The sequence below is a fragment of the Podarcis cretensis genome, assembly GCF_951804945.1.
Source record: "Podarcis cretensis genome assembly, chromosome: 16".
NCBI lineage: Eukaryota > Metazoa > Chordata > Lepidosauria > Squamata > Lacertidae > Podarcis > Podarcis cretensis.
In genome coordinates, this window is record NC_137186.1 from 20,902,311 (window position 1) to 20,926,257 (window position 23,947).

Here is a 23,947-nt window from a genome sequence, read left to right on the forward strand (position 1 = left end):
TGAAAGACATGTTTTCCTCGGGGCCACATTGGAGGGTATGGAGTTGTACACATCCATCAACATCATTTTTGAGACTGTTTACACTGATGGGGCGATTATGCAAAAAAACAGCAAACCACCTCTGTGAGCAAAGGTCATTGCATTATTTCCCCCTGGAATCTGGTGAATGTGCAAAACACCTGGTCATTTATGCAGATTCTCCAGTTGACTTGCACTAGTCAGTTTCATGCATGAATGGGGGTGAGTAATGGAGAAGGAGATGTACTTCTTAAGTAGTCCTCCCCTCTAGTACCTTCTTCCCCTGCAATAGCAAAATTGACTAGCAAAGGAAGGAAGGAAAATTCAAGCAGCAGGCTGGAGCCCTTCTTCGGAAACACATCCTCATGCAAGTAACTCCTTCAGCTTTCTGCTTGATGTGGCAGGTTGGGGCATTTACTCCCAAGTACGCTGCAAGCTGGACTGCAAGTCTTCAGGGAGCAGCACGTGAAATATTTAACTGGACAGAGAGTCCAAGGCACAAACGGGAACAAAATGAGGTGGGTGTGACTTGAACAGGTCTTCCCCCCACTTTTACTAAGCTGCTGCTGTCCTGTGTACAAAAAAGAGGGCACAGCTATGCCCACCCATGGGAAGAATCCAGCGCATGAGCCAAATTTGGTCTACCAGGCCAATTTTCCCAAACCACTGGTGACATCTGCTGATGAGCAGGAGGACAGGGATTTACCATGTAGTTCCCAGCATGGTGAAAGATTGCGAAGTCTAAGTGTCAGGATTTAATCTCCACTTAGCTGTCTATGGGGATGTGGGTGGTGCTGTGGGCTAAACCACTGAGCATCTTGGGCTTGCCAATCAGAAGGTTGGCAGTTTGAATCCCTGCGATGGGGTGAGCTCCCGTTGCTCGGTCCCTGCTCCTGCCAACCTAGCAGTTTGAAAGCACTTCAAAGTGCAAGTAGATAAATAGGTACTGCTCCGGTGTGAAGGTAAACAGTGTTTCCATGCGCTGCTCTGGTTTGCCAGAAGTGGCTTAGTCATGCTGGCCACATGACCCGGAAGCTGTACGCCGGCTCCCTCGGCCAATAAAGCGAGATGAGTGCCGCAACCCCAGAGTCGGTCACGACTGGACCTAATGGTCAGGGGTCCCTTTACCTATGCAATTCTATTCCCAGCATGGTGCAAGATTGCGAAGTCTAAGTGTCAGGATTTAATCTATGTCTAAGAGTAGAGAGTCAGAAAAAGGGTGCAAGATCATGGACTTAAAAGGGGAGGAGAGAGTGTCCCACAAACATGGGCGTAGCCAAGGGGGAGCAGCGAGGCAGCTGCCCCTCTGAAATCAAGTAAATCAATAAAAGAAAACTAACGGAGGTTCTGCCTGCCCCCACAACATAATTCCTGGCCATGCTTTTGCAAGTCTTCTCCCTCTTCCCTTCCTGGTCTCAGGGACTTAAAGGGGGAGAGGTTTGCATGCATTTGTGAGCCTCCCTCTTCCTTCACTTTCAAGTCCCTGGTATCATAAAGAAAGTCGTAAAATGTGAAGCAGTCAGAAAGGGGCATTTGCGAGCCTCCTCCTTCTTCCCTTTTAAGATCCCAGCAGAAGGGATTTTTGACAGGTGGCAAACCCACTCACCTTTCAAACCCAGCTCGTGAGGCAGATCCTGATAAGGATCTGTCCCACGGAGCCGAAAAAGGTTCCCCACCCCTGGCCTACGCCATATCACATATTTGATTATCCTTTTGTGTTTCACCTCCTGGGTTTCTATTTGCAATTAGATCAACAAGCCTAATCATGAATAAGAATTTGCAGCAGATCAAAGTTTCCTGTTGCTCCTTTCTAGCTCCCCCCCCCCCCCAGTTTCTCTTTCATTATCAAAGTCTCTCTCCCTCCCTCCTCCTTCCTTTCTCTCCTCCCCCTTTCAAGGGGAGGCAGAGAATTACCACAATTGCATCCTGGCATCCAGAAACCTTGCTAATTCCATTTTGTTAGTAAGCTTCGGTGCTCCCTGATCTCCCAGCCATGGGATCTTCGTGATCCTGCCAATGAGCCAGTGTGGTGAAGTGGTTAGAGTGTTGCCCTAGGTAAAAGGTAAAGGTAAAGGGACCCCTGACCATTAGGTCCAGTCGTGGCTGACTCTGGGGTTGCGGCGTTCATCTCGCTGAGGGAGCAGGCGTACAGTTTCCGGATCATGTGGCCAGCATGACTAAGCCACTTCTGGTGAACCAGAGCAGTACATGGAAACACCATTTACCTTCCCGCCAGCGTGGTACCTATTTATCTACTTGCACTTTGACGTGCTTTTGAACTGCTAGGTTGGCAGGAGCAGGGACAAAGCAACGGGAGCTCACCCCGTTGCGGGGATTCGAACCGCCAACCTTCTGATTGGCAAGTCCTAGGCTCTGTGGTTTAACCCACAGCACCACACACGTCCCACCCGTTGCCCTAGGACTTGGGATCAAATCCCCGCTTGTCCATGAACCTCACTTGAATGTGACCTTGGGCCAGTCACTGCCTCTCAGCCTAACCTACTTCGCAGGGTTATTGTGGGGATTAATGAGGAGGGGGAGAGCCATCTATGCCACCTTGAGCTCCTTGGGGGGAAAAGGTGGGATATGAATGCAATAAATAAGAAATGAATTAGAAATCCTGTCTTACAGGGTGCGTTCCCAGGTTGTCATCTCCCTGGTGTTGCTTGTAGGCTGTCAGTATTTTGTGGGAGGACCCCAACCACATAGCAGAATTTTAGGGTTTCACAATGGAACTGGACGAAAGCACTTTGTGGCCCAAGTGTCAGGGTGGGGGATCTTTGTCATGCCAAGTGTTGTTAGCATACAACTTCCATCATCCCCCTGACTCTGGGTCCTGCCAGCAGAGGCTGATGGGAGCTGGATTTCAGCAACACCTGGATGGCTCGAATGCAGCAAATCCACGTTGCAGCATTTTTTTCTTTTTTGCAATTAGGAGAGCGATAGAGGGAAAGCCTCAAAAGGTGTGGGATGGGCAATTATTTTTATTTATATAAGACCATTTAAAGGTAAAGGTAAAGGCACCCCTGCCCGTACGGGCCAGTCTTGACAGACTCTAGGGTTGTGCGCCCATCTCACTCAAGAGGCCGGGGGCCAGCGCTGTCCGGAGACACTTCCGGGTCACATGGCCAGCGTGACAAAGCTGCATCTGGCGAGCCAGCGCAGCACACGGAAACGCCGTTTACCTTCCCACCAGTAAGTGGTCCCTATTTATCTACTTGCACCCGGGGGTGCTTTCGAACTGCTAGGTTGGCAGGCGCTGGGACCGAGCAGCGGGAGCGCACCCCGCCACGGGGATTCGAACCGCCGACCTTTCGATCGGCAAGCCCTAGGCGCTGAGGCTTTTACCCACAGCATATCACTTAATTATTTGCATCTCGAATCGGGGTACATAACAAAAACGATCTGCAGAAAATGGGGCACTCTTCCTATATACATAGATGTGCCCGAATGTTGTAATGCTGCACCTCACCCGGGAGGGCATTCCACAACTGGGGAGCCACCATGGAAAAGGCCCTGTCACAGGTCAGGGGCCACCCAGGTAGTCACTGCAGGTGGGGCCACCAACAAGGCTTCATGGGACAGTCTTAGAGTCTGAGGTATATAGACATCATTTCCGGGATTGTCTCACTTCAGAACAGCCCAGAATGGAGACTTGAGATTCTGCTGCAAGGCCAAGTCTCTCTCTCTCTCTCTCTCCAGCACTCCTAACAACAACAACAACAACAACAACAACAACAACAACAACAACAACAACAACAACAACAATTTATTTATTTATTTATACATACATACATACCCCACCCATCTGGCTGGGCTTCCCCAGCCACTCTGGGCGGCTCCCAACAGAATAATAATAATAATAATAATAATAATAATAATAAAGCAGTGATTAAACATCAAACATTAAAAACTTCCCTAAGCAGGGCTGCCTTCAGATGTCTTCTAAAGGTCAGGTAGTTGTTTCTTTCCTTGACATCTGATGGGAGGGCGTTCTACAGGGTGGGTGCTACCACCCAGAAGGCCCTCTGCCTGCTTCCCTGTAACTTCAATTCTTGCAGTGAGGGAACCACCAGAAGGCCCTCGGAGCTTGACCTCAGTGTCCGGGCTGAACAATGGGAGTGGAGATGCTCCTTCAGGTATACTGGGCCGAGGCCATTTAGGGCTTTAAAGGTCAGCACCAACACTTTGAATTGTGCTCGGAAACGTACTGGGAGCCAATGTAGGTCTCAGTGGCCACTCCCAGTCACCAGTCTAGCTGCCACATATGATTTCCCACGCCTGGTTTACAGGGCTGAGGACAATTGCAGTTGCTCACTTGGAAATGTTATGCAAACTTGCTCCAAAGTTCCCATTGCAGCAATATTCCTGTTTATGGAGCACTGTCAGAATGCTTTTGTGTTCCTTGCAGATATTTTCTAGGCCCCAAGCGGGGCAGTGGGTGGCAGGAAGCACACCCCAGGTGTGTTTCAGAACAAGGGTTTCAGTCCAGTCAGAGATTATACTTCTAGAGGAGTGGATTGTCTTCTACCTTGGTAAGGAAGGAAATGTGTCTCCTTTCCCAGCTTGGTGTTTATATTTCGATGGAATGGCTTTGATCAGATAAAGGGAGCGAGGGAGGGAGCAAGCAGAACCCCACCCATCATTAAAGTACATTTGCCAAAGTTAAGTTGACTGAAGAAGAAGAAGAAGAAGAAGAATTCTTTTATACCCCGTCCACCTGGCTGGGTTTCCCCAGCCACTTTTGGAGGCTTACAGCTCATTAAAAAATTGTACAACATTAGAGATTAAAAATTCCCCAATAGAGGGCTGCTTTCAGATGTCTTCTAAAAGTCAGACAGTTGTTTATTTCCTTGACATCTGATGGGAGGGCGTTCCACAGGGCGGGCGCCACTACCGAGAAGGCCCTCCTGGTTCCCTGTAACCTCACTTCTATCAGTGAGGGAACTGCCAGAAGGTCCTCAGACCTAGACCTCAGTGTCTGGTCTGAATGGTGGGAGTGGAAACGCTCCTTCAGGTATACTGGGCCCAGGCCTTTTCACCCTGTGGTGGTAACAGCAAGAGAACACAGGAGCATAGGGAGTCAACAGTAGCTGAAACGAGAGGTTGGGACCAGGAGCAACTCTGTTCAATCTGGGTTTTTGAAAGCAAGCCAGTGTGGTGTAGTGGTTAAGAGTGGTAGTCTCGTAATCTGGGGAACCGGGTTCGATTCCCCGCTCCTCCACATGCAGTTGCTGTGTGACCTTGGGCTAGTCACACTTCTCTGAAGTCTCTCAGCCTCACTCACCTCACAGTGTTTGTTGTGGGGGAGGAAGGGAAAGGAGAATGTTGGCCGCTTTGAGACTCCTTCGGGTAGTGATAAAGCGGGATATCAAATCCAAACTCTTCTTCATCATCCACGCTTTGCAAAACAACAGGAGAACCAAAGCGCAGGCATGCTTTGTAACTGATGGAATTGTAGCGTTGGAAGGAACTCCCAAGGTTCATCTAGGCCAACCCCTTGCAATGCAGAAATCACAGATAAATTTAACCCTGCAATGGACATCACCCTATTGTTTAAAACCCTCCAACAAAGGAGAGTCCCGCAGCTGTTTCCCTGTTGAACGCCTCTTACCCTCAGAAAGTCCTTCCTAATGTTTAGCCCTTTCTTGTCCTTTGAATCCACTGGTTTGAGTCCTCCTGTCTGAATCCACTGGTTTGAGTCCTCCCGTCTGGAGCAGCAGAAAGCAGGCATGCTCTCTGCCTTCCATGTAACAGCCCTTCCTTCAAATATTTGAAGATGGCTATCCTATCACCTCTCAGTCTTCTCCAGGCAAAACATATCCAACTCCCTTAACCGTTCCTCGGCAGGTTTGGTTTCCAGATCTTTGGTCATCTTGGTTGCCTTCCTCTGAACACCTTTCAGCTTGTCGATACCCTTTTTAAAGTAAGATGCCCAGAACTGGACACAGAACTCCAGGTGGGGTCTCAGGAGGGCAGAACAGAGCAGTACTGTTACTTCCCTTCATCTGGGCACTAGACTTCTGTTGATGCACTTCTCTGAATGTTGCACGGTCTCCTTTATTGCACTTAGCCACAGCCTTTGACAATATATAGAATTTCCAACGCAATACAGTGGTACATCGGGTTAAGAACTTAATTCGTTCCGGAGGTCCGTTCTTAACCTGAAACTGTTCTTAACCTGAGGTACCACTTTAGCTAATGGGGCCTCCCGCTGTGCTGACGCCACACAATTTCTGTTCTCATCCTGAAGCAAAGTTCTTAACCCAAGGTACTATTTCTGGGATAGTGGAGTCTGTAACCTGAAGCGTCTGTAACCTGAAGCGTCTGTAACCTGAAGCGTCTGTAACCCGAGGTACCACTCTACATGAACTAATAAAAATAAAAATAAACTTGAATTGAAATCACAAAGCAACCATTAGGAACCATGTATATCATCGTCCGGGGTAATGTATTTATAATCCATTACAATTTCTTTTATGATTAGAACCAAGTTTATTGGATGCCACTGCAAATTTAGGTAGCAATTGCATGAAGTACAGCTATTTATCAGCTTGAAGTTCAATTGTCCCTTCCTGAGGCAATTGATCCGGATGCAGTTGAAGAATGGGTGACAATTTCCCCCCGTCTGGGCTCCCAATATAAAGGACAGAGCAGCAAACAATGTGTCAGGTCTTCAGTCTAATTGCACCCAAATATACATTTCCATCCTATAACTGAGATTCCAAGGAATCTCCCATCCAGATAGTCTTGAGGTGTGACTGGCCTACCTTGCAAGGCCGTTGTGAAAGGGAGGACTAAACAGTCTTACCTTACCTCAACCCTCTTAAGATTGCTCCATATTATTATTCTGGTCGGGCAACTGAAACTGAGAAAGAATAGTGGGGCAACTTTCTGTTTGGTCTCTAAGCCTCCTTGGATTAAAATCTAAACAAATAAACCTTTCCCCCCTTTTCTTTTTCTTGCAATAGTGGCTATTGTACAAATGTACAACAGCTTGGCTGTGAGAAATCTTTATGCATTCAAACAGCCTGTTCAGGCCAATGGCATATAGCCTTAAAAATAGACAATGAAAAGACCCGGTCGAAACACACCAGGGCTTTGTGCCAATAAGGCTGTTGGCAATTTCCTATATGTGGGTTTGGGTTTTTTTTGCTTTTGTTGTTCCCGCCACCCCCACCCCCCGAATATACGGATATAATGAACTAGCAACAGCCCCCTGCTGTGAAAGTCATTTGACGTGGGTCAGAAGTAAATTCTTTGAAGACGGAAGTTGTTTTGATCCTGGGAGAAGAAACGAACAGTTGCAAGTACGGCAGTGGAAAGATTTTTTTTAAAAAAACGTCCATTTTGAAGGTTACCACATTAAGCCAGCTTCCCTAGATTTCCTGTTTAGCACAGACGATACCGTATTTTTTGCTCTATAAGACTCACTTTTTCCCTCCTAAAAAGTAAGGGGAAATGTGTGTGCATCTTATGGAGCGAATGCAGGCTGCGCAGCTATCCCAGACGCCAGAACAGCAAGAGGGATTGCTGCTTTCACTGCGCAGCGATCCTTCTTGCTGTTCTGGCTTCTGAGATTCAGAATATATTTTTTCTTGTTTTCCTCCTCCAAAAACTAGGTGCGTCTTGTGGTCTGGTGCATCTTATAGAGCGGAAAATACGGTAACTGCTGGAAGTTTGGGTGCAACTCGGTTTGCAGAAAGGGGTTTGTATGGGGCTTAAGGGGCCTGCAGATTCCCAGACTATTCTTGCTCTTTCAACCTCTGTGCTGACTTCTTTCTATCCTTTGAAATTTAGACTAAGGCCAGAGTCCTTTCCAATTCTACAATTATTTGATTCTATCCTGTTTGCAAGTTCCTCCTTCTCCTCCTCACACTTTCTCATGAGGGTAATCTAGCCCAGTCCCCCTGCAATGAAGGAATATTTTGCCCAAGGTGGGGCTTGAACCCGTGGCCCTGATATTAAGTCTCTACCGACTGGGTCTTTTCATCATAGAGGGGACGACTGCTACCAGAGGGGGGGGGGGCTGGCCGTCTGCTCAGGCTGCTTGATGGGCAACTTCAAAATTCCTCCTCCATTTTTTCTGGCTCTTTATCTTTATCCTTCGTGCTGAATTCTCCATCCCTAGCCTTTGTGTTGGCAACGGACAGAATCTCCTATTCGGAGCAACCTAGGCAGCTGCCTTGAACTATCCAACCATTCCTCCAGCTGGGCCAGTACTGTCTGCACTGACTGGCAGCAGCTCTTGAGGGTTTCAGGCAGGGAGTCACCAGCAATTGAACTGGGGACCATCTGCATGTAAGGCTGATGCTCTGTCACCAAGCAGAGGTTGCAATGTGCAATGAAGACTCTTTCTCTGCAATGGAAGGACTTTGCAGCCAACTCTCCAGGAGAGCAAACACTCTTTGGTGCCTTCTTAGCAGAGCTGTCCAAATCTGCTACTCTCTGAAGGGATTGTCTGCTCCACCCCATCCCTGAATAATGATTATTTTAAGAACTTCCATTTCCTGGTATTTTTTTTTTAATAGAATCAGTGTTTGTTTTCATTTTGAAATATCCATTGTTTTTACTTCCAGCCAGCACACAGGGATTCGTCAGAGTTGCTTGCCATTGGGCCAAGTCCTTTTCCTGATCCGTCACCTGGTGCCCCCAAACCCTCCCAGATTTGTTTCTCAGTTTTAACGTTTCGGAGCCTTGGGGAAAGCTAGGTGGGAAGCAAAGACCTCGGTGGACCGCCTTGCGCGACCTGACATTCTGCACGTCTAAAACCGAAGGTTGGCTTCGGTCACGGAAACCAGGAAGACTTGCCAGCTGTGGCCAGCACCTGTTGGAACGGGTAGGGTGGAAGGCAGGAAGGCCAAGAGTAGGTGGAGTCAGAGCCACAGATGGGTGGAGCCCAGTGGCGGAGGAAGGGGGTGCGGGGGGTGCAGTCTGCCCTGGGTGTTATCACTGAGGGGGGTGACAAAGTTGAGGGTTTTTTTAAAAAAAAAATTGGGCTCAAAAAACTTTTTAGGAGTGACATGGTGGCTTCGGTGCCTGCAGGTTCAGTGCTTCCTAAAATGGCAGCGTGGGACTTGTGTCTGCTTACTGCCACTCCCTCAGCTGCCCTACAGCTGAGGGGGAGAGGGAGGCGGGACTCCAAGCATCAGAGGCTCGCCCCACCCTCATGGGCAGCTCGCCCCACCCCCGGCTGCAGGACACCCCCCCACACACCAGGCACCCAAGCGGCTAGCTACGCTGCTGGCGGAGCCAACGGATTCTAGTTGTGTCTCCATCCTCCGTGCTGAATTCTACAAGGCAGCACTGAGTCTAAGGAGGAAGGAGCTGGCTGCCAGACCATCCCCTGAGAGGTTGTGAGTATGGAGGCAGGCAGGCGGGAACTGGCTGAGGTTGGTGGGGTAGTTCTCCCAATTGCTCTAGTGGATCAGCCTCTATTGGCTAATAGAGAGCCAGTGTGGTGTAGTGGTTAAGAGCGGTAGACTCGTAACCTGGTGAACCGGGTTCGCATCCCCGCTCCTCCACATGCAGCTGCTGGGTGACCTTGGGCTAGTCACACTTCTTTGGAGTCTCTCAGCCCCACTCACCTCACAGAGTGTTTGTTGTGGAGGAGGAAGGGAGAATGTTAGCCGCTTTGAGACTCCTTCGGGTAGTGATAACTCTTCTTCTTCTTCTACATCCTGGTGGTATTGCATCCCTGGCAAAATGGGGCAGCCCAAAGCCTTGCCAGTGGGGGCTGCACAGCTCCCAAGTACCCCTGAAAAAAGGGACAGCCCATTTTTTCCAAGCCAGATCACAGCAGCCGTTTTGGGCATCACAGCCTTGCTCTCTGCACGCCGTGCTTTTGCCTCCAAAAAAAGAACTTTTGGGGGGGTTGTGATCTTTCACAGCACCCAAAAATGTGCTTTTTTGGGGTCACTGTACAAGATTTTCCTGGGGAAAGTGTCTTTTCGGGTTGAAAAAGTGCCGCACGGGTCACATAACTCACCTGGGAGTGCATCCTGGAAGTCACACATTCCCATTTTGGGTCTGGAAAAGTTGGACAGTATGAGAATGGCTGAGGGCAGAAAGGGCAGCCCATATTTGTCCATCAGCGTGTGCACACATGTGTGCAGAGAGCAGAGAGCTTTGTGTATGCATTGCAACTTGCGTACTTTGCAGCCCTGCATGGTTGCTTGGTGTTGTTGTCGCTGCCATCAGTGAGCCTCTTGTATATATTGCAGCTGGTGCACAGTGTACAGTGGTGCCCCGTAAGACGAATGCCTCGCAAGACGAAAAACTCGCTAGACGAAAGGGTTTTCCGTTTTTCGAGGTGCTTCGCAAGACGAACTTCCCTATGGGCTTGCTTCGCAAGACGAAAACGTCTTGCGGGTTTGCTTCCTTTTTCTTAAAGCCATTAATACCTGGGGAATCCGCGCTTCGCAAGATGAAAAAATCACAAGACAAAGCAACTCGCAGAACGAATTAATTTCGTCTTGCGAGGCACCACTGTAGAGGGAAGTGAGGGGCAGATGGGGCTTGTCAACCTGGGAAAGTAGCTCATCTAGGAGAAGGAAAACTCTGATCCTAAACCTCCGCTGCCCTGCAGGGGGTGTCTTCAGGAGAAGAAAAGGCTAAGGTGTGAACCCTACAAAAATCTGGAGTGGAATCCCTAAGGCAGTTGGATGGTGCCTTGTAAGCCTCCTTCCAGCAGCTCCTGCAGCCAAGCTGGTACCAGACACCTTGCTCTGCTCTTCTTTGCAAGACCAAGAGCCGGGGTTCTTGTCATCTGCACAGCCCAGGAGCTCCATACGCACTGCCGTGGCTTGCTCCCCGGAGAGGTCACTTTGAAGCTGCTAACTTAGCCGTTTGACTTCATCCCCAGAGGCGCACTCCATTGTCTCTTGAGAAAGGCATACGCCAGCAACAAAAAACATAGGTTTAGGAGCATCAGGTCCCACAGGCCGATGCAAGTGTCTAGACTTAATACAACCCAAGGCTATTTTTCATCTTCTTCTTTGAAATACAAAACTGTAATTGTTTTAATTCAGACCATGGGACAACTTTGTAATTATAGACCATGGGTTTCCCTCTCTGTATGTTTTATTTCTGCCTTAGTAAATATCCTATATTCCTTACTGGCGATTGTGACAACTTACCCTTTTTTTTAAAAAAAAGTGTTCATTCATTCCCCCCCCCCAACTTGTTTGTTGTTGTTAAAATTCAATACAAAATATTGGGGAGGGGGAAGAAAGGTGATTACTATATCAAAGCTAATAATAATAATAATGTCTCAGCCAGCCGCTGTGATCTGCCCAGTTGTGATTGGGAAGAAAGAGATAGTTTTAGCTTGCAGAGGAAAAAGGAGGCAGGGGATGAAGACCCCTTTTTATGCTCCCTCTTGCTCCCTCTGGCCTGTATCTCACAGGGCCAAGTATCTGCCTGCATCTGCATGGGCAGGACAATGAAAAAATGCTGGGAACACGGCATGGCAGAGCTGGCAAAGGGAACAATGTGGCACAAGTGGAAATTCTGGGGAAGACGGGGCAAAGCAACATCTATAGTGGTGTGCCTGTATGGACTTGCAAAGACAGCAGCTTTCTGTTGTTTTGCAAGTGTGAGATGCATATGCACAGCTGGGCAGATTTTAATGTGGCTGTAAGCAGATCCAAGAAGGGTAGCTATGTCTCCCCATTTGCCATCAGCGGTTGATCCAGGAAAGGTCTTCTTCTTCTTCTTCTTCTTCTTCTTCTTCTTCTTCTTCTTCTTCTTCTTCTTCTTCTTCCTCCTCCTCTTCTTCTTTCTCTTCTTCTTCATTAATTGTGTGTAGCACTCTACATCTGAAGATCACAGACACATTTCCTTCATTCTGTGCAAGTATTTTATTTTCAGTATAAACAGGACTCCATTTTTGCATCTATGCACACACACAGAGAGAGAGAGAGAGAGAGAGAGAGAGAGAGAATGCAAAGGCTCCTGTTTCCAAGAAGGAGGGGGGGGGAGGTGTTCTGATCTCTCCACCACTTTTGATTGTTCTCTGAGATGAGGGGGGGGGGGGAGGAAGACCAGGACATTCCCGGATCAAATCAGAAATCGGGGTAGCTTCTGTAATTCCGGGACTGTCCCTGGAAAACTGGGACACTAATAAATTGGAATGATGTGTGGATAGCCTGGTAGAAACCCCCCAATGTTGCATCAGTCACATATTGCAGGATACACCTGTAAAAAGTAAAAGAATACAGGCCAGGTATTTGTTCCCTCCACTGCTGACCTGTCGAGGGGGTTGTCTCTTTGGCCTCCCCTCTTCCAGTTTCCGGGAAGCAGACCGGAAGTCGCCAAAGGCTTTGCCATCAGGAATGGAGAATGACCGAGTCTTCAACGACTTGTGGGAGAAGACTGACTCAGCCTCTGTCGCAAGCAAGCCCTCTTCGGACAAGGACCCGGTAGGTGCTGAAAAGGAGGGCAACGAGGGCGGAAGTGGGCCTCGTCTCTTCTCACACAGGGGCAAAGTAGAAGCATAGCCTTTGAGACATGAGGTTCATTGGCATCTAAGACCCTTGTTGCGTCCCCTAGCCCTACCATTAGGCAGAGTGAGGTGATTGCCTCAGGCGGCATATGCTGGGAGGTGCTGGTGTCCTTCAGCTCTTCCTCCTGAGTGTCCTGACTATACTCTTCTGTTTGGAAAGAGAGCTTGCCCTCCACCTTTATAACCACCCTGCTGATCTCCCTCAGTGGCAGTGCAGCACTTCATTGGCAGGATTTGCTACTTGCTGAATAGGGGTGTGCGCGCACCATTTTGCCTCAGGCAGCAAAATATATTGGGCCATTGATAGGAACAAAAATAATGGTTTTATTTTGTTGTTTATTAAGTCAAAGAATGAAATATCTTAAGGATTCCATGACAACCCACCAAGGGTTCTTTTTCCTTGCCTTCAGATTTTTGGCCACTTTTTGCCATCACATGGCCAAAGTAGGCTCCAACAGGGCTAGGAACTTGACCTCTAAAACAATTCTCAGAAATTCCAAGAAGAGCCCATCATGCTTAAAAGCTCCTTAAAAGCCTTGACTGTTTAAAGTGGTACGATACTGCATTAAATGTATAGTGCAGACGGGAGTTAAGTTTCTCAGTTTTTCCAATCTTAAATTCAGTCCTCCACATTTCTTCAGCAATTTGCATTTAAAAAACAAAACACCTCATCCCAATCAATCTGCATTGCAGTGCATTTTTCTGCCAGTAAACACATTTTGTAGGCAGCTTTGACTAATTTGGAAGCAATTTTCTCCAACATAATGTGTGTGTATGTGTGTTGTTCTCATTAACGTGTGCAGGTTTATGCAGATTTCTCCCTAACAAATGCATTTTTGAACACCATGTTTGGTTGGAGAACTGCATTGCAAAATTCGGCAAAGTCGAAGGACAACTGTGTTTCAGTTTGCAGATTGCAAATTAGTTAAAGGTAAAGGTAAAGGTACTCCTGCCCGTACGGGCCAGTCTTGACAGACTCTGGGGTTGTGCGCCCATCTCACTCTAGAGGCCAGGGGCCAGCGCTGTCTGGAGACACTTCCGGGTCACGTGGCCAGCGTGACATCGCTGCTCTGGCGAGCCAGAGCCGCACACGGAAACGCCGTTTACCTTCCCGCTGGTAAGCGGTCCCTATTTATCTACTTGCACCCGGAGGTGCTTTCGAGCTGCTAGGTTGGCAGGCGCTGGGACCGAGCAGCGGGAGCGCACCCCGCCGCAGGGATTCGAACCGCCGACCTTTCGATCGGCAAGTCCTAGGCGCTGAGGCTTTAACCCACAGCGCCACCTGCGTCCCATTAGTTAATTTAATTAGTTAATTTCCCATTAAAATACAAACCAAATCAAATTTCCCCTTGTCGCTGCTTACGACAGCATCTGGAGACCCAGAGGTTCCCAGTCCCTGAAGCAGGCAAACCTTTGATCTGATCCAGCAGGACTCTCCTAATAAACGCTTGCCGTGATCTGAGCAATGCTACCACATTCCAGTTGTCACACCCGCCAGTACAAAGCTTCTTATTTCGTGTCAGGAGGAATTTGAGCTGCAAGGAGAGCAGGCGGAGGTGGAAGCGGGGAGAAGCAGGACTTTGTTTGACCCTGCCTGTCCCCTCAAGGTGGCCTCATGTTCTTCCTATAGGCTTGAGAATGAGTTTCCCAGGCCCTTCCCTGTCGTGAGTTCCTGCTTAGGAACAGAGCTCTTAAAGAAGCAGGACGCCATTTCCAAGGGAGGCTTCTTGCAGATATCTCTTGGGTGGGCGATACACTGTAACTGTAAGGCTGTCATCATGCCAAAGTTTGTGTGGCTGCCAGTAGGGGGCAACTCCAGATGTGGTGACAGATAAGCAGGCCGGTGAGCAAGCCGGCAGGTGGTCAGTGGTCCAGGTGGGTTGTTAGGTGCTAGGAGGTGCTTCAGTTTGCAAAGTGCTCTCTGAAGCACTTCCCAACCCTGCTTGCTGATTTGATGGGCTATGAGGTGAGGGGAGATTTGGGCCTGCTATGAAATGGGTAGGCGAGGGAGTGGATAAGATGCAAAGAGAGGAGAGGTTGGAGAGATGTAACCCGCCCATCTGACTGGGTTGACTCAGCCACTCTGGGCAGCTTCCAGCAGATAGGTAAAGGTAAAGGTAAAGGTGAAGGTCCAGTCATGGACGACTCTGGGGTTGCGGCGCTCATCTCGCTTTATTGGCCAAGGGAGCTGGCGTACAGCTTCCGGGTCATGTGGCCAGCATGACTAAGTTGCTTCTGGTGAACCAGAGCAGCGCACAGAAACACCGTTTACCTTCCCGCCGGAGCAGTACCTATTTATCTACTTGCACTTTGATGTGCTTTCGAACTGCTAGGTTGGCAGGAGCAGGGACCGAGCAACGGGAGCTCCCCCCCATCGCGGGGATTCGAACCACCAATCTTCTGATCGGCAAGTCCTAGGATCTGTGGTTTAACCCACAGCGCCACCTGCGTTCCTTCCAGCAGATATAAAAGCATAATAAAACATCAAACATTTAAAACTTCCCTATATGGGGCTGCCTTCAGATGTCTTCTAAAATTCAGATAGTTTATTTCCTTGACACCTGATGGGAGGGTGTTCCACGGGGAGGGCACCACTACCGAGAAAGCCCTCTTCCTTGTTCCCCCTTTTGCAGTGAGGGAACCGCCAGAGGGCCCTCAGTATCTGGGCTGAACGATGGAATAATAATAATATTAATAATAATAATAATAATAGTAGTAGTAGTAGTAGTTTTAGAAATGTGGAGAACTGAGGACTGGGGCAACGAGAAGCTGAGAGAAGCCACATTTTATAGATTCTCCCCTCCCTAGTGATAGATAGATGATAGATAGATAGATAGATAGATAGATAGATAATTTATTACGGTCGGAGACCAGCTTATAAAACACATGTGGGGGTACAATCCCAGAAGGAAAACAAACATTTAAAACATTGTACAACAATAAATTTAAAATTTATAAATGTGATAAGCGTATAGACACTTAAAACTTTAAAATAAGCTACCACAGAGAGAGTGAATTCCTTGGCATTCCCAGGTAGGGAATCCTAGAGAGATGCTGCCAGTCAGTGTAGACACCATTGGGCTGGATGGTCTAAGGCAGCTTCCTAGGTTCCTTTTGCAAAAGAACCTCAGCTGCTTCCCAAGCCAAGGCTGGCTGGTGTTTCCTTCTTCCTGACAACTGCGTGTTGTGCAAACAGTGTTTGATGGATGGCGTGGAAAAGCTTTGTGTGGTCTCCTCCCACCCCCTGCCGCAGCTCTGCCCTTGCTTCCTTTTGTGGGCTGTTTCTGGGCTTTCCCTGCCAACTTAGTGTCCTTATTGTATGCAGGATCATGATGGATTAGCTTCTATTGTTACCACGTAAGCACAAAGCGCAGCAGCAGCAGTATCCCCTGCGGCCAGAGCTGGAACAGCATTCTGGCAGCAGGTTTAGAATTCAAGTTAAGCTTCCCGACTTCAAAATCCTCAGGACGGAACCGCTTCTCCCAACAGCGTCAATTTTCCCAGGACAGTGGCAGGGGAAACCTTAACTGCATTCTGCTTTCCTGATCCTGTTTCCTGACCACAGATATTTTCAGGGCACTCCATAACTATTTTTAAAGTTTATTTAAAAAAAAAAAGTTGGGAGATGCAACCTGGGCTGTCCTGCTTCATGGCATCTCAGCCTTTGAAGAAATATGTTGATTTCTATGCATAATAAATCTGCTAATTATTTGCAGTGTGGCAAGGCTCTTTGGTGCAGCAGACCTATGTGGTTAAAAATATATTTTGACTTGGGAAATGTTTAGCTCTGTCATCTACAGTACACCTTCCTCTTTTGAATTCTTCCTTTTAACGTCGTCTTTTTACTTGCCACGTCCCAGTGGCAGGCAGGGCCATGGGCAAAAGTGAGCAGGGCAAAGCATGTAATGGGTGCACCCTTGTAAGGTAAAGGTAAAGGGACCCCTAACCGTTAGGACCAGTCACGGACAACTCTGGGGTCATGTGGCCAGCATGATTAAGCCGCTTCTGGCGAACCAGAGCAGCGCATGGAAACGCCATTTAACTTCCCGCCGGAGTGGTATCTATTTATCTACTTGCACTTTGACGTGCTTTCAAACTGCTAGGTTGGCAGGAGCAGGGAGCGAGCAACGGGAGCTCACCCCGTCATGGGGATTCGAACCGCTGACCTTCTGATCAGCAAGTCCTAGGCTCTGTGGTTTAACCCACAGCGCCACCCACGTCCCTGCACCCTTGTAGAGTAGGCTAATTTCTACACACGCTCTCAAACACCCATATCTCTCCTCCATCCAGGAAAACTAAAGGCGTTATCAGAGTTGAAGGACACAAGGCAGCCTGGCCAGAAACACCCGAGGAAGGTGTGAAGCTAGGCTGGTGAGGGTGTGGGAAGAGTTCCAAGGGCATTTTAGAGAGGCCTGTATGGTTAAACGAAAGCACGACTCCAAAACCCAGCATTTGTAGTATGAAAAGCTATGGGATTTTCACAGGAAGTTTTCAGGACTTGCACAGGTTGGAAGTGAAGCGGTATGTCTGCCCCCAAACCTTTGCAGGCAGAAATGTTACAATGTCAGGTATAACTCCCTCAATACAATAGTGAGTGCAAATCATCGTAAATGCACAATAAAGTTGGGTCCAGAGAGAGAGAGAGGTTGTGCTGTATGGGAAAGTATAGAACCGTATGGAAAGCCCCTTAGTGTTCTAGGCAATGTCAGCTGAGCAAGACTGAATCTCTCATGCCTTGTCTTTCAGTGGCTGGGATTTCTCGCTGCTAAGCTCTATAAAACTCTCTGTTGCAGGCTTAGTTTCTCTCCATGTTGAGGGCTGCTAAATCCTTCCCTCCCCTTAAGCCGCTATTAAGCTCCTCCTCTGCCTGGATACGCAGGCTGTTTCTTTTCCATCCTCCTTTAACCATGTCGTTCCACAGAACTCCTCTGGCTCCCAGATCCAAGACCTCCATTCTCCACTCCTAGGGTTGGCCGACCACAAATGTTCAGCTTTGTGGGGAAGAAAATAAGCCTCCCTCCAGGATTTTTTTCAAACTCTCATCATTCTTTCTTTAAATGAAGCAGTGATTACAAAAGCTTTCGGCTTCCTTACCCTGAGGATAGTTTTTTCCAGGTTGCCTCACTGAGGACTAGAAGGCTTGCTGCTGCAACAAAATGAAACAAACAACCTGCATGGCTTCTAATCCCAAATTTCAGAATTTGAGAGTGTTCCTAGGCCTGTGTATGTTTGTAGACCAGGGGAAGGGAAACCCTGAGGGCCAAATGTGGCCCTCCAAATCTCTCTGTCTAGCCCTTCCCAGGACAAACATACCCCTAAATCTCCCTGAGTGCTTTAGTCAGGCTGGGAAGCATCCTTGAACTCTGAAAATGCCTCTTGCTGCTGTATGTAAGGTAAAATTTACATTTGTTGCTCTGCCCACTTTTGCCTCTGGCCCCGCCCACTATTTGCATTGCTCAGTTTGTTATGGATTTGTTAAAATTTTGGAAAATCAATTTAAAAAATGTTTTTAAGGTAGTAACCTACCTTGCAGGACTGTTGTGAAGATGAAGCATGGAAAAGGTTTGTACTTGTTTAAACTGCTAGTTTTCCCTTGTGCCTCTGATGGTTTCAGTCACAGTTTTTTGTTTATATTTTGCAAGTCAGCATCTCTTGTTCTCTTGTTTCTCATGACTGTACTCTCTCCAATTGCCTGTTTGCATCTCATTGCAAATATCCATATAACCAGCTATATTATTTCTCCTTGTGAATGTAATATTCCATTGCCAGCCTTGGTCTGGTTCGGTTTTCATGTGTTTGTCTCATGAAGTTCTATATTGTTATTGGGGTTATTGGGCTAATATTCAATAAAAATACTTTCCAGAGAGAGAACGAGAGCTTCCCTACTCCTGTTATAGACTTTGAGAGCCAACCACCAACTATGAGCTGGGTCAGGAAAGAAGAAACTGGCAAATTGGGAATTGGGATTCCACATAGGAAGCTGCAATCTTAAGGACTAGAAACCTGAAGCGATGAAAGCAGTATTCTCAGGAAGCCAAACTCTGGCACTTGAGTTTAAGCTTGAGAAACAGAGTTGGAGGACAGACAAGGTCCTGCACATGAGCCTCTTTCCAATGGGATGGATATTCATGGCCTAATACTGTGTTCTTGTTCTTTCGCTCTCTGCCCCATGCCCACGCAGATCCCGCCCTCGGGCCGGCAGTCACCAACAAAGAATGTGGTGAATGGAAGCCCCTCCAAGTGCCCACGCTTTGCTAAAGTGCGGAACTGGGAGACCGGATCGGTGCTCAACGACACTTTGCATCTGAAGAGTACCATGGTAAGTGAGGCTGGCATTTTGCAATATGTTTGGGGAGGGGTTTCTGCTAATGATTCCTTCTTTGTTGTTCAAATAAGTGCCTGCACTTTGGAACTCCCTGCCCCTTGAAATCAGGCCAGGTGCCTTTGCTGTTTTCAGCACCTTCTTTAAGGGGTGGGGGGAGGTTTAGGCAAGTCTGTGTTTTACTGTGTAATTTTATTTTCTAATGTACAATGGTACCTCTGGTTACGAACTTAATTCATTCCGGATGTCCGTTCTTAACCTGAAACCGTTCTTAACCTGAGGTACCACTTTAGCTAATGGGGCCTCCCGCTGCCGCCACATCGCCGGCGCGCAATTTCTTTTCTCATCCTGAGGTAAAGTTCTTAACCTGAGGTACTATTTCTGGGTTAGCGGAGTCTGTAACCCGAAGTGTTTGTAACCCGAGGTACCACTGTATATATATTTAAAACGGCTGTTTCTGTTTATATTTTGATTTTTTAAAAAGTTAACTTTTTTAAAAAAGAAAAAAATATTTGATTTAAGTAGCAGGAAATGCACTTCTTTTTCTGCTCCACCCCCAACTTTTTGTTGAATTTTTGTGACATACGAAAATGTGTACACACTGAAAAAACAGGTGACAAAAAAAAACCTAATACAGTGTTGCATAAACAAATAACTACAGCAAACCAGTATTTCAGAAAAAACCAGTCTGAGTGTGAGGTGTGGGTGACTGAGATAGCCAAAGATCTTCAAAGATATGAAGGGCTGTCACATGAAATATGCCGCAGGCTTGTTTTCTGCTGCTCCAAAGCGGAGGACCTGAACCAACAGATTCGTATATGACAAGAAAGTAGGGTTGCCATATTCCAAAAAGTAAAAATCCGGACAAAGGTGTTGAGATTTTTTTGTGGGTCAAAGTTGTTCAGTTTTATAGGGGGAACATCTCCCCCCAAAAAGAAACGTTTTGGGAATTTTAATGGATTTCTAAAGCTTCTTAAAAAAAAAAAATCACCCTACTTGCCATACCTCCAGGTTTCCCCAGACATTTTGCCGGTTCAGTGAAAATCCGCCCAGACGGCCGAGACCACATAACACCGGTCTTGAAAGACCTACATTGGCTCCCAGGACGTTTCCGAGCACAATTCAAAGTGTTGGTGCTGACCTTTAAAGCCCTAAACGGCCTCGGTCCAGTATACCTGAAGGAGCGTCTCCACCCCCATCGTTCAGCCCGGACACTGAGGTCCAGCTCCAAGGGCCTTCTGGTGGTTCCCTCACTGCGAGAAGTGAAGCTAGAGGGAACCAGGCAGAGGGCCTTCTCAGTAGTGGCACCCTCCCTGTGGAACGCCCTCCCACCAGATGTCAAAGGAAAAAAACAACTACCAGACTTTTAGGAGACATCTGAAGGCAGCCCTGTTTAGGGAAGCTTTTAATATCTGAAGGCCTATTGTATTTTAATATTCTGTTGGAAGCCCCTCAGAGTGGCTGGGAAAACCCAGCCAGATGGGTGGGGTATAAATAATCTATTAATATTATTGTTGTTGTTGTTGTTGTTACTATTACTATTATTTCGCTGGCCAATTCTTGGACGTGTCCAGGAAAACCAGGACTTATGGCAGCCCTACATGAAAGGAGATTCTGACTAAACATTAAGAAGGACTTTCTGAGGGTAAAAATCATTCAACACTGGAATGGATTCCCTTAGAAGATGGTGGACTGTCAAGGAGCTGTTGTGACCATGCATTCTTCTGCTTCACCCCTTTTCCAGGTGACCCCCTGCAGTGAGCAGGTCTGCATGGGATCCATTATGATGCCTTCCCAGCACGTCCGAAGACCTGAAGAAGTCCGGACAAAGGAAGAGCTGCTCCCACTGGCAAAAGAGTTCATTGATCAGTATTATTCCTCCATCAAGAGGCAAGTCTTGCACAGAAAAGGTCTGGGACCCTCCTGCTTGGCAGGGTGAAGAGGGTTCTCTTCCAGAAACCATTCAGATTTCTGAAAAAGACTCATTTCTTTATTCCTATACCAGGAAAGTGTGAGAGGCAGATGCTCATTCTTGTAACTGGGAAGCTTTGCATGGCTGTCCTCTTTCAGTTCATGACAAGTCAAGGCATATTATACATTATAGGCTGCCTTATACAGAGTCAGACCATTGTACCATCTAGCTCTAAATCTTGCTCTCTGAATGATAATACAGTCATACCTTGGAAGCCAAACACCTTACGAGTCAAACGTTTTGGCTCCCAAATGACGCAAACGCCGAAGTGAGTGTTCCGGTTTGTGAACATTCTTTGGAAGATGAACGTCCGACGTGGCTTACGCAGCTTCCAATTGCGTGCAGGAAGCTCCTGTAGCCAATCGGAAGCCGTGTCTTGGTTGTCAAATGTTTTCGGAAGTTGAACGGACTTCTGGAACAGATTCCGTTCAACAACCAAGGTACGACTGTAGTTGGGATTTCTCATGTCAAATCTTCAGTTGATGGACGAGCCAGGACATCGTCTACGTACAATATTACGCAATCCTTTGACTCGGGACTTGATTTATGCCACATCTAACTCACATCTACATGGCAAAGCCACTACCGAATTCAAGAGGGGGTGGGGTTGCGGGACTCACGCCCCCAACTACATTCTCGCGGGGCCGGCGTCAGCCCCGCGGGGACTCCGGGATTCCCTTCTCCCATGCATATGCATCCTCCTCTGCGCCAGCCAATCGGCTGGCGCAGGGGGTGGGCTTTCTGGGTCCAATCGGCTGGCGCAGGGGGCGGGCTTTCCGGGTCCCTCTTAAGGCCAGGGCTGACCCGGCTCGCCCTCTTTCCCTCTTCGCAGCTGCAGCTTTCCCCACCCACCCACCCTCTAGGTGCGCATACGGACTTTGCTATGGGCTTCGGCTGGTCGCCGCAAGGCTGGTAGGAATTTTTCCATTTGGCTAATTGGCTGCATTTAAGCCACTTGGTTTTTTCGCCTACCTCGTAGCAAACGTCACAACTCTTTGGTTCTGGCGGTTAGGCATTGGCGGGGTATTGTTATGCAAATGATGTTGGGGGGGAGGAACGCCATCACCTCCCCCAGGTCTTGAAGGGTAGTTCGTTAAAGGACTCCGGGGGGCGTCGCCTCGTCCGAAACCTACGGAGGCTAGGGCCTAAAGCGCGCCCCCGAGCGGCCACCCCTCGGGGAGCGCCTACGGATGTGCATCTCGGGGACTCCCCCTGGCGGTGTTAATCCCTTCCCGGTTAGACCGGATAGTCTGTTAGGGGCCAATGCCTAAAGCCAATACCACTCTTACCTGTAATCAATAAAGTTGTGGCCATTTACGCCCATTAACCTCAAAGTCTGTGTACAGTGTCTTTATTTCTCCAACTGTGGGTGGGGGCGGGAATTGCCACGCAAATGCTAGAGGAGGAGTGAAATCTGTGGGTGTCCCTTGAAACTGAATGCAAATTTGGACCAGCATCTTGGATCCACTGGGATGATGGAAAGGGTGTTTGCCAAATTAATAATGTCAGTAGTAGGGCTGGGCGACTTATCGATGCATCGTCCAAAACTGAAGTCCATATCGTGATATCGGTTTCATAATTTTGACCTGGTGATATATTGTGAATCATGATGTGTGTGTGTTTGTGTTATGCAAAAATCACAATGTGGTAGAAACCTTGAAGCCAGCCAATGCCTCTACATAGCTCCATCCTTATTTCAGATATCATGATATATCAGTGTTTAGCTGGTGATATATTGTGATGCTGAAAACCAGATATCTTCCATCCTCAGTCTTGGAGGCAACACTGTGTTCGCCAGATGTTATTAAACTCCAACAGCCACCATCCCTGCCCACTGGCCATGCTGGCTGGTGCTGGGATCCACAAATGTTGGATTCTAACCTCTGGAGACCACCACTTTGTCTCCCCTGAGTCTACGCTGGCTGCCAGCCACTCTACAGGATTTCAGGTGGAGGCATTCCCAGGGAATCCTATCTCTCCCACGATGGCAGCCAAGAAGCAGATAAACAAGAAGAGTTCTTACCAAGTAATTTTATTCATTATTCACAGAGAGAGAGAAAGGAATGTAGTATCCCAAAGATGACGTTGCTCCGAGTAAAGTCCCACCCCTCTTTCTCTCCTATTCTACATCACCCCTGTGTCAGCTAAGCTGAGCTTTCTGTTCTACTACTCTCAATGCACACCTGGTCCTGGGAGGGGGGGGGTCAGGAATGCTTTCCAAAGACCCTGAGTCTATCAGTTGCCTCTCCCCTGGTGCTTCTTATTCCTGCTGTTCATCTCCCAATATTTCCCAGCTTCTCCCCTCTGCAGCCTCTGAACTATGACCTTCTGCAAACCACTGTTGTAATTCTATACTGTCCTCCTCTTCTCAGGAAGGTTCAGGAAAGGGGGGGCAGTCCCCACCAGTCCTCCTCAGTCCAGCCCCTGACACCAGCCCTACTTGGAGTTGTCAGGGATTGAACCTGTGGTCTTCTACGTGCAATGTGGATGCGCGTCCAAGGAGCTGCTGCCTCCCCCCCCCACACACACACACATTGAAAATGGGATTGCACACTTGCAAAACGTAACCCAGATTTGCCCATCACAGTGGTGTTGTTGTTGACCAATGACTGCTTCTGTACAATCCTACTCTGGCAGGTTCGGCTCCAAGGCCCACCTGGAGAGGCTGGAGGAAGTCACCAAGGAGATAGAAGCTTCAGACACCTACCAGCTGCGAGACACAGAGCTGATCTACGGGGCCAAGCATGCTTGGCGCAATGCCTCCCGCTGTGTGGGCCGGATCCAGTGGTCGAAGCTGCAGGTGAGGTCGCATATGGCGTATCAGTTTGCATTCCTTAGTGCAGAAAGTATTGATCTGATGTGTAGAGATCTTTCCTAGTCTATTTAATTCAAGAGGGTTCTGGAAGCTTCTCCGTGTGAAAGAAGGTTCATGATGTTTGGGTTATGCCTTCAGAGAAGCTGAGTACAGCTGGCTTAAACTGGTTCTCTTATCTCTTTCTGTCAAGGTCATGCTGACTATAGTAATAGGCCAGAAGGAAATTAGGTTTCACTCATTTTCTCTTTCTATCTCTTTTCCGTCTGGTGTGGTGTTCTGTATGCTTAGTGTTAAGTTAAGACTTACTATGAGTAT

At 48.0% G+C, this 23,947-nt stretch overlaps 1 protein-coding gene across 5 annotated transcripts in view; it reads left to right on the forward strand.

Annotated features, from left to right (window-relative positions):
• Positions 1-23,947, forward strand: part of NOS1 (nitric oxide synthase 1) — a gene marked incomplete at its 3' end in the record, with an annotated part of 182,087 nt that overhangs the window by 118,175 nt on the left and 39,965 nt on the right. For 4 of the 5 annotated variants that reach the window (XM_079956371.1, XM_079956372.1, XM_079956370.1 and 1 more), the window contains exons 3-6: positions 12,308-12,440; positions 18,705-18,842; positions 20,590-20,735; positions 23,455-23,617. In XM_079956371.1, the coding sequence (XP_079812497.1) occupies positions 12,308-12,440; positions 18,705-18,842; positions 20,590-20,735; positions 23,455-23,617 (580 nt within the window). Of the gene's footprint in view, positions 1-11,750; positions 11,875-12,307; positions 12,441-18,704; positions 18,843-20,589; positions 20,736-23,454; positions 23,618-23,947 lie in introns of those variants that run through there. The other variant, XM_079956374.1, reaches the window with a different exon arrangement.